The sequence below is a fragment of the Malania oleifera genome, chromosome 12, assembly GCF_029873635.1.
Source record: "Malania oleifera isolate guangnan ecotype guangnan chromosome 12, ASM2987363v1, whole genome shotgun sequence".
NCBI classification, from domain to species: Eukaryota; Viridiplantae; Streptophyta; class Magnoliopsida; order Santalales; family Ximeniaceae; genus Malania; species Malania oleifera.
The window spans coordinates 59,404,130-59,417,490 of NC_080428.1; the positions used below are offsets into that span (position 1 = coordinate 59,404,130).

At 36.3% G+C, this 13,361-nt stretch overlaps 1 protein-coding gene across 2 annotated transcripts in view; it reads right to left on the minus strand.

Moving 5' to 3' along the window:
* Positions 1-4,950: 4,950 nt before the first annotated feature.
* LOC131144185 (transcriptional corepressor LEUNIG_HOMOLOG-like) overlaps positions 4,951-13,361 on the minus strand; it is a 53,054-nt gene continuing 44,643 nt past the window's right edge. For both annotated transcript variants that reach the window (XM_058092648.1, XM_058092647.1), the window contains exons 13-18: positions 8,907-9,013; positions 8,670-8,819; positions 7,686-7,841; positions 6,994-7,110; positions 6,685-6,885; positions 4,951-5,726 (exon numbers count right to left, since the gene is read on the minus strand). In XM_058092648.1, coding sequence (XP_057948631.1) covers positions 5,580-5,726; positions 6,685-6,885; positions 6,994-7,110; positions 7,686-7,841; positions 8,670-8,819; positions 8,907-9,013 — 878 coding nt within the window. In that variant the 3' untranslated portion in view covers positions 4,951-5,579. The remainder of the gene's footprint in view (positions 5,727-6,684; positions 6,886-6,993; positions 7,111-7,685; positions 7,842-8,669; positions 8,820-8,906; positions 9,014-13,361) is intronic.

A 13,361-nucleotide genomic window follows, 5' to 3' on the forward strand; every position in this document is an offset into this window, starting at 1 on the left:
TTTGTAAAGTGGGGAGCTTTGTGGAATGGGGACGCCCTTTTTTAATTTTTGGAATTACTATTTCCTTAATTTTAAACTTTATTTTGTATAAATTTATCATAAATATAACGTTAAGCAAAGCATAACATTAGAAGCACGACAATGACCTTTAGCATCATCCTACATCTCTTCAATCCTTCTCCATTGGAGATTGCACGGGCCTCCAATGGTCAGCCAACACCTCATAGAACATCGACACATGCAAACAAATGCAATTAATATTGTTTTTTTATACATAAAATGCAATAATATTTTAATCTAATGCAAAATTGCCATTATCCTAGTGTTAAAACATATTTCCTTCGATGTTTGCCTTAGTTCATGGGGTTATCAAGAAAGTAGTTTTCCCATATTGGCATATTGGAATTATCACATGTTGCCATTTGCATTAACATGTGCCCTATTCTATACCAAGCATGGCACCCTCGTGGTGCTGTGGGGCCGGTATCACGGGGCGCGGGAATAGTTTTGGCTGTGTTGCATCCCAGGGTAATCTGGTAGATGCCGGCTGAGGACACCCGGCGATATAAAAAAAAAAGAGGTGAATATCAAAAGCAATGAATAGATTGGAGACTATTGGAACAATTTATCTGAGTACTTTGGCTGTTAGCTTGGAGTTCCGTCCAAAATGCTTAAGACATGTTAACAGTGGAAGAATATTCTAACAACTTTCATAGCTTGAATTTTTTGTGAGAAAAATTCAAATTGAGAGATGAGTTAGAAAACCAATATTTGGGAACTATTAATCTAATTTGCCAACATTAAATATCATGTTAATTAGATTGGGCAACCACTCCCCATTAATCTTGCGTAGGCCAAAACATATCTATAATAGTAATTGCCCTAAGCTGCTTGTATATAGGTTGAAAATCAATATAGGTTCTTGATAGGATCAATATGGAGGGGGTGCCCTTAATTATTGACTAGCTTTTATTCCAAAAAATCCAAAATAGTACACAAAGAACTCAAACTGTAGTGAAATACAAAATAAAAATAAAAATTCCCAATCTACAATGGTGGTGTGATCTATCAGAATTAGTTTGTAATATAGTAGATATGGACACATATAGCTAGTGTTGGGCTGATCTTGGCAACATGATGTTGATGCTACGCATGAGGAAATAATACTATTTACATAAGTGTATATGCGTGTAATAATAAGAAAATTGAGTTGGTTACTAAGGCATTTCCAAAGTTTTTTTTTTTTGGAGGGGGTGGGGGAGAGTCTTTCCTTTCAGTGTCTAGTTTTAAGTTAAGAGTTCTATTTTTATGGGAAGGCTGCAAGAGAGGCATATGCCTCGTTGATCGAAGATCAAGCAACACCAATGCTTTATACCGTATGTGTGATATCCAACACTAGATAGACCAAATTCCATGAGCTACCCTTGCCTAACATGTGACACTATCATATGAATCTAGAGGAGAGTGATTTTTAAGGGAGAGAGTTAAAAGTCCTATGTAAGGGTCATATTCAAGAGTTTATTAGTCCTTGTGCTATGCCAATCCTATTAACATCAAATAACGATGGAAGCTAGCATGTGTGTTGATGATTGAGCACTTAAAACAACTCACAAATAAATAGAGTTTCCAATCCTAAACTAGATGATATGTTGGATAGGGAGCTAGAGAGTTCTCCAAGATAGATTTAAAGAAGTGGGTATCACTTGGAGAAAATGGAAGATAGATTTTAAGATGGACGGTGGTCTATAAGCATGGATTTTAAGATTTCCAACACTTCTATTACTTTCAGGGGCTTTATCAACTAAGTGCTTTGACCAATCATTAGGAGGTTCTTATTTTGATTATTGTAATCTATAGTCATAACAATATAGTGAATTTGGTCCATTTATAAGATTTTGGAATCAAGAAAAACAAACTCTATCAACGAGAAAATTGTTCATCGTTTAAAAAGTTAGTCTTTCTATGCTTTATAGTTGGTGTATAGAATCCACATAGATGATGAGAATATTCAAGCCAATCAAGATTAGCCAATCAAGATTAGCCAACCTTGAAGATTGACATTAGGTTTTTAGCTCTTATGAGTTTACTATGTTTTACTTTTTGTTCATTCACAACTTCAATAGCATGGTTCTCCTAACTATGAATTGTCAGCATCGACCTTCAAGTCCAACCACAGGCTCCCTCCTCGAGGTTTATCCTAAAAGGAGAAAAGAAAAGACTTGTATTCCTTTTCGGGTCCAATAACAAACAAAAGAAGGTTTACATCCCACATAAAATCTGACCAAAAAGGAAAGGAGATCAACATACCCCATGGACTTTAGCCTAAAAGAAAAAGAGATGAGCATCCTCCTTCAAGTCTAGCTTGCACTAAGCACGAAGGCTAAGCTTGCGGCCCTCCAAATGGTAGCACGCTAGATGAGTCAGGTTATCAAAACAATGCCAAAGTGCATTAATGAGAATCTTGAAGAAGAATGGCCTTAAAACATTATGAAGATCATAGAAGAGAGCAAAGCAAGTTAGTTATGGTTAAATAATTGCTTATTGATAGATGGAAATGGGCTCTTTGTTCCTTTAGCTAGTGACTTTAGGAACTTATTGTTGCAAGGGTGTACTGTATGCATTGGCCACCCAAGATGGCACCAAACTTAGGAACTATTAAATAAGGGTACCACTAGCCACATATACGAGATGAGGTGGTTTAGTATACTTAAACTTGTCTACCCTACCAATTAAAAACAATAGAATAGAAGAATGCACGATTGCTAGTCCTTTCTAGGGCCAACGAGACCATTGTCTCCCTTGACTTTATAACCAACTTTTGTAACACTATTAAAACAAGGGTGCCCCTAGCCACATATACGAGATGAGGTGGTTTAGTATACTTAAACTTGTCTATCCTACCAACAAAAAATAATAGGGTAGAAGATTGCATGATTTCTAGAGCCTTTTTCAGTGCTGGTGAGACCATTGTCTCCCTTGATGTTATAACCAACTTTCCTAGAGTTAGGGACGTAGGATCTATACTTGTGGTTATAGATAGAATTTTTACGTATAATATTTTTATAGCAACATCAAATTATTGCTCAACAGAATAGAAATCACAATTGTTTTTCAAGGTCAAGTAAAGTATTAGGTGTGTCAGAAGACATCATCAGTGATCAAAACTCAAGATTCATAAGAAACGTTTGGTCAAACCATTTTAGAATCGACTCACAACTAGACATTTCTACAAGCTATCACCATAGATTGATGGCTATACGAAGAAATTCAACAGACTATTAGAGTACTTGTGCCATTTGTCAACACCAACATCAAGAATTAGGTGCGGCTACTTGATGTGGCTCAATTCTATTTTAATGCCTAAAAAGCTCAACTAGTAAGTATTTTGTTATAGGCTAGTACTATTGTTAACATAATGAACAAACCTTATGAAAGAGTTCAAGCTTATAGATTCAGTAAAGAATGGAGGCAAAATGTAGAGGTTGTCGAAGCCTCCTTGGAAGAAACTACCAATGAGAAGATTTTTGCACTTCAACATAAGAAACCTATTGCTTTTTAAGCTCCATTGAGAAAAAAATCAATTCAATATGGGGTTAAGATAAAAAAAACCTACTTTAGAAATATAAATGATGAAAGTAAACCTAGTGTTTCATGTAAGTTGCCTGAAGTTCTACATCATCACTTAAGATTTGAATCGGAGTGATGCACCACCAAAGACCAAGCAACCCAACAGAAGAGAAGCTAAAGCATTCCGTGTAGACATAGAGTTCAAATTATCAAGGCATCAATGAAAAAGTTCTTATTAAAGTGGAAGAGCCTTGGAGATGAAGATATTAGTTGGGAGTGGACGGAATCCTTAGATTCGCTAGTGGATGAAGTTCAATAGTAAGTGTTAGAGTCTATGAGGACGTCGATCATGTATGTGGGGGAGCATAATCATTTCGATAGTAATGTAGGGTTTATCTTTTAATTTGAGTGGTGCCTTGGAAGAAAAAAAAGAAAGGGAATATAACTCTTTGATCATAATGATGTTTTCCCGAGGTAGAATGTCATTTTCAAATAAAGCTCTTTAAGATGTGTTCATTAATTATTGTATAACCCACAACTTCTATAATCGTGTTTAGCCTACTCACTTCCCTCGCTAAACACACAATGCCTACAAAGTACAATGAGATAAATTTTTTTATTTTGTGATTCACAATGTGACTCATTTACTGCATGTTTACTTTGCCCCTTTAACAATGAGCATCCCCTTTTAAAAGAAAAAGAGATCAGTATCCTTTTTTGAATCCAAATGTTGGGGGGTGGGGGGAGGGGCGAGGTAGATAGAGTTGATATCCACATGGGTCCAGCTAGAAAGAAAAGAGAAGTCAACATACTCTTTTGAGAGCTCAAACTATGTAGAAAACTATTACTGAATGAGATGAACTCTACTATCTCAAAAATTAATTAATGATTTCTAAGAGTGGACCGATGCATGTCACGACTCATGACATGGTTGGCTATATATACATAAGATGATGTATGAGATTATAATGAAATATGAACATGCTTTTGCATCCCTAAGTTGTCCTATTTGTCTTGATCTAAATCCTTTGGGCCAAATGGAGCAATCTTGAATAGTGATCAATTATGTGTCGAAAAAGGTTATGAACATGAAAGTAACTAGAATATAGAATTAGGGGATCCCCAATGATCGCTCCAAATGGTAGATGAGTCAATAATCGACAAGGTGAAATCACTCATGCCAGGCCAGCAGTGGGCACATCCAGATGCACTTGAGAGCTTATGCACATCAATTCGGTAATAGAAAAAACCACTTCCAGGATATCATGTACTAGAAGTTAATTATCCTTCAAAGTGAAGGAAAGTGGCCTCTTTTGTATTTTGTTCTGGAGGTAATTCTCCTATAACTTATAGGCTTATTCAGGCACAACAGCACAAACAGGCTTCACAAAGACATTTAATAGCATAGCCCTTATTCAACAGCAACATACCTCCCTTGCCAAAATTGTTTAAATAAAAAAATTGTAACAAAGAACGAAACATTCTATGCATGACGTTCAGGTATTAGTGAATTCAGCAGTTTATAACCACTTCTCACAAAGCAGTAGCAAACTTTCTTTGAGAAATGATAGTCAAATTAAGACATGCATGAACACTAATCTGCTTCAACTTTAATTTAGAACACGCACATCTCACTGGAAAGATTCACCTGCCAGCATCCGTTCTGTGCCAAGGGTTTCTTGTATCCATATCCAACTGCTTTATGTGTATGGAAGGGCGTATTCTTGACTATGGAATTTATTGCTTTTACTCCATGGTACTGTCACTGGGTATGATTTATCCAAGACCAGCAAAATTTATCCACCATCCAAAGTAGTAAGCCCAGCAACAACAGCTGTCCAAATAAAAAACCTCCATATGCACATGCGACATGCATGAGCAGGCATGCATTTGCAGGCACATGAACATGCAGATCAAAAGACAAAAACCAATGCGTGCGCATACACGCAGATGCGTGCATACACACACACACACATGCATACACAAACACGAGAGAGAGAGAGAGAGAGAGATCATTTCCAAAGCTTCACAGAGTGATCATGGCTGGCTGAGGCAATTATTCGAGTCTGAGGTGAATCAGACAAAGCAGCAATTATCCCATTGTGCGCTTGAACGGTCATTGTTCTACTGCTCTCTGTTGGATTCCACAGCTCAAGGGTCTACAGAAAGAATTTAAACAGTTATATCCACCATGAAATCCAAAAGAAGAACACTATCTATTTCACTATGCTACCAGAAAGATTTTTATGCACCAGATCAGAAAATCTAAACAAATAAAGCCTCTTGAAATGAATATATTTGGGAGGGTTTCAAGTTCCCTAGCTTTAAAACACTATAGTTCTCTTCCTTCCATCTCTCTAAAACTAAAAGCTTAAGGGATCAAGATACCATCAGAGCATTTCAAAATGTTCCTTGGAGGCTGATTAATTTGTTATATGAGAAAACAATGTTTTCTTCTGATGATGATAGAGCCACTGTCTCAAAGGCTAAGCAAACTATAGACTCTATTCCTATGTTTGGTTTATGGAATGTTTATTCATAGGAATAGGTTAGTTACAATTAGATATAAAAAATTATGTTGATACCATACAGCAAATGACAATGTGATACTTTTTTATGAATCCATAATAAGGAATAGACAAGGAATAATTATTCCTAAATTTCACCATGTGAATGTCTATTCTTTTCTTATTACATGTTGAATGAAATAATGGAGAATATACGACGAATAGCTATTACCTATATTTCCAAAATTTTTTACTATATTTCATCTTATTCTGAGGAATAACTATTCAACGAACCAAACAAACCCTAACTGTTAGGCAGTAAGTTTGCTAAAAACAAAAGGAGCCCTACTCCACAACTTTTCTCTAAATCAAGAAAAATTTTTAAACTTATTTCTCAATTTTTGTTAGGCATGCCAAACATAGTTGCTGCGGTCTAGTCTACATGGTAGTTATGAATGCCTCATCACATCCAAAGCTCCATCGTTCTTTTCATGTTAAACAAAGAAGGCCTTGCATAAACATTTAAAGCAGGGTCATCCCCCGTGGCAGACACAAGGAAAATGAGCCCTCACTGAATCACCAACAACGTTGTCATAAAAGAACAGGTTACCTGATAACCACCAATAACCAACAGCAGCGGATACCCAGGATGAAATGCGCATGACTCAAACATGCTACCATTTGAATGTAATTCATGTATGCATTTTCCACCCATCGTGGCTGACCACACCCTTGCGCTGTCCTCACTAACAGAGGCAATGTAATTCCCACTCGCATCCCAGCAAATTGAGCGGACTTCTTTGGCATGTCCCTATGCATTGGAGGAAAATCCAGTGAATATGATAGAAAAAATTTTCCATTTTGTGAATGCAAGTTCAAATGAGCAATCATTACAACTAAAATCAACATGGTTAATCACCTTCAAAAAGGATTGTAGGCAGTCAGTCTCAACATCAATCACACTGATGCCACTCTCAGAGGCAGCAGCTAAAAGCTTCCCAACTAGAGGCTGGAATCTGACTTGTCTGTTAGCTCCCTGCAGTTATTCAACTGGGATATCAGAAGGATTGGATGGATGGGATTTTGACAAATTTTGGCACATCAAGCATCATCTTCAGAAGCAATGGGCTAAGTTAAAAATTACCAACATTACTACCAATTATTAAAGGGAAAAAGAAAGTGTGAATCAATTAATTGTGATTCGTGAACATGGAGCTGTATGATAATCAAAAGCATGATAACAACATGCTTCAAAAGTTTTTTTTTTTTTTTCCAAATATTGAATAATTGAATAGACCAGGGTCATGAAGCTGGAGAGAGTAGCTTTGTTGACATTAATCTAATTGTCAACGGTTTGCATGTTTTCCTTTTAAAGCCAAGGGTTTACTCCTGCAATTCAAGTGTTTTTTCTAACAACAGCTCTTCACTACATGAGAAGGTGAAGCCGAAGTTTCAAGAATTACACTGGAAATCATCAACATAGAAGACACCATTTAAAACTAACCTCCAGAACAGCCTGTCATAAGGGTTAAGTCTTGATATGAGTGATGGTATTTCCGTAATGCATACGGTTAAATCTCATTCTAATTGATGCAAAGTTAAAGACTTGACCTTTGTAACACGTGTGCAAGCACAGTTGTTGACATTCCAGAGTCGGATCTCTGCATTGCTATCACATGAACAGAGAAGGTCCACTTTATTCGGGTGGAAATCCAGTGACATCACTTGTTCAGTATGCCCAAGAAGCTTGAACAGCGCGCTGCTAGGCTACAATACCATGAAAATAAAAGCATAAGTATATCTCCTACCAATACAAATATAACGAGGAAAGGGAAAATGGGAGAATACATATCTGTACAAAAAAAAAACAGCCGAGTGACGGACAGGAAGATCAATTATGACTCATCAATTCACCAACTAATAATTTAGTTTTACACCTATCAGATTTTTTTTTTTTTTTTTCATAATTGCATTAGACATCATATTCCAATGACAAATGAACAAATAAACAAATAGAAGGCTGATGAAATTTTATGTCCTAGATGTTGAGGTCATCCTGATTTTGTCAACTATTGAATCCTTTGGATCATGGGTTAAAAAAGAAAAAGTCATGTAGTTGTGTTCTTACATGAAAGAAAAATATTTTATTTTTTATATTTGAAACAGGACGGATAGGCAGAGGGATTCTAATGTTTTTTAGCTCATTTCTGTTCCTATTTGAGCTGTGAGGATCCCTCCTCTCTGTAACCTGCATCTCGCAATTTCAACATAAAAAATTCACACCCTCAAAAGAACCATATTCCTGTCCCTTAGTGCCTAACACAAACAGTTTAGACATTACTAATAAATAATTAAAAGAAACAATGATGGCTAATGAGGAAAATAAAAATTGATAGTACTTGAAGGAAAATGGAGTTATTCTTCATGCCAAAAAAAAAATTATGGCCTCAGATGAAAAACATTCTTGATGTAGCCTACAGAGAGAGGAACAATGCTGAAGAGACTTCTATTGAACAAAAGAGAAATTTTTTCTGGCAATATCAAACACATATTTTACAATTATGGTAAAGGAAAATAGGCGTGGAAAATATTTACCCTGCCTGCATCCCATATTTGTACAGTTCTATCGAAGGAAGAAGTTGCGAAAACAGTAGAGTTTTGTCTAAAACGAACATCTGTAATGAGATGGCCATGGCCTTCAGTAGTATTAACATGATCAAAAGTTTCCATGTTCCAAATCATAACCTGCCAGGAAAAAAATGGATCACCTCCCAGCCAATGAAAAAAGACTTTGACAACTAAACTTTGAAAATTGAAGGCATTCATACCCACCCTGTCATGTCCAGCACTGGCTAACAACTTTCCATTTGAAGAAAAATGGCAGCATAAAACCTTACTTCTGCTTGAATTGAAGCAGCCGGCCTCCTCAAAAGTGAGTTCTACTCAAATAAATTAAATAATGATCTCAGAAAAACCATCAATGGACTTTGTATTGACCAAGTATAAATGGTGTATTTTTTTCTTTTCCCTTTTCTCAACTTTATAGTAGTATCAAGACAAACTTCCGGCAGAGAATGAGAAATAAGTATATCTAAATTTTGTAGCCACATTAAATAAAATTTTCTGCTCATGCCAGCTTGTATTACCGTACAGCCTTGCCCATTCAAAGCTTGTGTGGAAGAGGGAACCATGGCACAGTTCTTGAACGTGTGAGAAGCTTGTGTATTAAAAATAGCCCAAATGTTTCAAGATATGGCTGGTAAAAGCCTGGCATATTCTGAATTATCATTACTGTAGTATGATCACGATCAAATTGGGCTTCATTTTTTTTTGCTTTCCATTTCTGACAGATGGCATTATAAATCATAGAGGTCTTATTACACACTAAAATTCCCTTTAACTGCTTGAGCAGACTTAAAGCCTCAATGACAACAGCAACTATTTCAACTGGAAGACAATAATTTTTTCAAGCAAAATTTACCTAATGAGATGATAAAATTTTTTCCATTTCTTGAAGACTGAAGAAAAAATATGAAAAAGGCATAATGTTTGTATGAAAACGTGTACATGTAGAATGTTTGGAAATGCTTAGGTGATAACGGAATTATATGGTTAACTAATTTATTTAATACAATTATAAAAACTAAGAAAATGCCAAATGAATGGAGGAAAAACACGTTAACACCTATATACAAAAATAAAGGAGATATTCAAAATTGTAATAACTATCGTGGAATTAAACTTATGAGTCCTAGGATGAAACTATGGGAAAGGGTAGTTGAACAAAGATTAAGGTTAGAAACGAAGGTCTCATAAAATCAATTTGGTTTTATACCTGAGAGATCTATCACAGAAGTTATATATCTGTTAAGAAGATTAATGGATAAGTTTAGGGAAAAGAAGAGGGATTCGCATTAGATATTAATTGACCTTGAGAAAGCATATGATAGGATACCTAGGGAAGTTTTATGGTGGGTTTTAGAAGAAAAAGGGTGTATGTAGTAGGTATATTGATGCCATTAAGGATATATACAATAGAGTAATGACTAGTGCAAGGACTATAGATGGAGAAACTAGAGAATTTCCAATCACCATGGGTGTACATCAAGGATTTGCTTTGAGTCCTTATCTTTTTGCTTTAGTGATGGACCAATTGACTAAGAATATTCAAATGGAGGTTTCATGGTGTATGTTGTTTGCAGATGATATTGTATTAATTGATGAAACTAGGGAACGAGTAGAGGCTGAGTTAGAATTATGGAGAGAAGCTTTTGAATCTAGAGACTTTAGGATAAGTAGAAATAAGACAGAATATATGAAATGTAATTTTAGTAATGATAGGAGGAATATTGGAGACAAAGTTAAACTTGATGATGAAGTAATAAATAGCACTTGTAGATTTCAATACCTTTGATCTACTTTGTAAGCTGAAGGAGAAATTGAAGATGATGTAATGCAGAGTTAAAGAAGGTTGGTTTAAAATGGAGAAGTACTTCAAGTGTGCTCTATGATCGTAGAATCCCCTTAAAATTGAAAGGGAAGTTTTATAGGACAGCTATAAGACCAACTATGCTATATGGATCGAAATTTTGGGTGACGAAGAAACATAATATTCAAAAAGTAAAAGTTGTTGAGATGAGAATGCTTAGATGGATGAGTTGTAGGAACCTGAACCCGAAAATAAAAGAAAATAAATATAAAAGGGAGAAGTAAAAGAAAAAAAAGGAATTGGGCAAGTCAGGGCCAAAACCGGCGACGGTTTTCCAAGCTGGAGGAAAATCGGCCACAGTTTTGGGTCAACAGGGTCTGTCAACCATAAAACCGGCGACGGTTATATGGGAACAGGGGAAACTGGTGCCGATTTTCTCCTGGGCTGCCCACCTATAAATAGAAGTGAGCTCATTTTTTAAGAATACTCCAAAAAACTCTCTTTTAAAGCTCTGCTAGGGTTTCGGGTTTTCTTCGCTAAAAGACTCCTATGGGCCCCCTAGTGCTCCCGAATCACTCTCTCACCTTCCGGCGCATAGGATCTCGTAGTTTCACCAGTTCGAAAAGCTAGGGTTTGCGGTTTTTCGTCCGTTTTGGTTTCTGTTTCGAAAACAGGTAAGGGGATTATGTTAATGCAGTGTTTTAATGATTTTGAACTGATGGAAATGTTTTTGGAGTAAGTATATTTATGTTTTCATTTATTCTTTTTAAAACCTACCGTTCAAAAGACTCATTTTCAAACCTAGGATATACGATATGATATTTTGAGTAGAAATGAACATTGGAAAGCTCGGTTTGATCCTACAAACCATTTATACAGTGTTTTTCATGGTTGCCTATGGGCTATGTTTTAAATATGGAAAATTGTGTGGCAGGTGTATATTATTTTGAGAATTATGGAAATACTAGAATGAGTATGTTTGTGTAATACTTAACTGTTTGCGAAATATACTCGAACTATTTGAGAAATGCAGGGACTTTATGAGAGGGCCGAGGCCCGAGTTTGTATTAAATAGCGCGAAGCTGGGGTTTATAAAATGATAGAGTTTTATTCAGTAGCTGAGAGCCAAGTTGTAACAGAGGGATCAGGCCCGAGTTTGTATTAAACGACCCGAGGCCGGGATTTATAAAATGACAAATTTTATGTGAAATGAGTTTAAAGTACAGTGTTAAATTACTTAAATTGCATGATATGCTCTAGGAACCCTGTGAACCCAGTTGGTATGAGCACGGTACCGTAGCTAGAGAGAGTTTCACCATTTGACCATGTGTGCCCACACTGTACTACGAGAGTGGTGTAGGGTGGTCCTAGCTGATTGACCCAGGTAGAGGTGTTACCTTCCCTGGATGTACGTACCAGGGAGTGCTAAGGCAATCGGACCCGCAAGCGAGCTTGCGGAAGCCTGCAGACGAAGTTAGCAGGGAGTGTCTTGGTCTGGGTTGATCTCCCAGGTTTTAGTCCAGCCTTCAGGCAGCAAAACCCTAACCATGGGGGTTTATACATGGCGTATAGTTCCAAGGAGAGTCTTTTATGCATATCAGTATATTTATGTAAATGATGTAATGTTTTCAGTATTGATTCGAATTGAGAGAAATGAGTAAAGACTATACATACTATTTTCAGTTAAAAAAAGAGACATGTTTAATTCTATATACACTACAATGCATGCTAACCACACATTGTTATTAACTTAATCTTCCTTACTGAGAGGTGTCTCACCCCGTTATACAACATATATTTTCAGGGAATCACAGAGATTGAGTTTGGCAGAACCAGGGGGTGGAGACTAGTATAGTTTCTTTTTGTGAGTGTCTGCAAGAACTCAGATGTGAGATGTTTATGGTGTATGTCTCAAGGCTTGTATTATGGTCGTATGGACCAAGTAAGTAAACTTATTAGTTTGAGATGTAATATGAGAATGGAAAGACCTTGATGTATGTTGATGGTTAGACTCTGGTAATAGATAGTGGAGAATGTTATATTTATTCTGCTGCATATTTTATATGTTGAGATGGTATCAGGTACAAAGACGTCACTACAGTAGCACCCAGGGCCCCGAGGGGTTCGGGGCGTTACATGAGTGGTATAACATTGAAATATAAATTAAGGAATGAACATATTCGCGGTAAGTTAGGTGTAACTCCTATAAAAGATAAGATAAAGGAGGGGCGACTTAGATGGTATGGACACTTGCAACGTAGGCCACATAGTGCACCAGTGAGGAAGAGTGAGTTAGTTACTGTGGGGGGCAGTATAAAGGGTAGGGGTAGACCTAAAATAACTTGGGAGGAGAGAGTAAGGATTTAATATCCCTGAATTTGTCAAAAGAAATGGTCCAAGATCAAATAAATTGGCGGAAAAGTATTCATAGAGCCGACCCCACTTAGTGGGACTTAAGGCTTGATTTTGTTGTCTTTGTTGTTGTTGTTACTCTCATCAAATTTTATTTTGTACCAAAAGATGGAACATATCACCCTAGGCTTAGTTTAGTCATGATAAGGAATTTTATAAAAAAAATGAGGCAAATGATATTTTGTTCTCTTTAATAAATTCTTCTTCATTTAAAAGCATATTTTTTTGTACCTGATTAGAGAAATTCACTTTGTTTTTTGGTGAGACTGGCACTAATACTTTTAATCAAGAGGATGATTCTGTCCCTAAGAAGCCATGACAGTATCATTTTCATTTCAGCTAATAAGACTTCTTGGACGCTCCTTCTACAAGTCTAGCATTACCTAAATATGTCCATAATATTGAAACATATATATTTTAATTGCAGACACTTTGTAAATACTCTT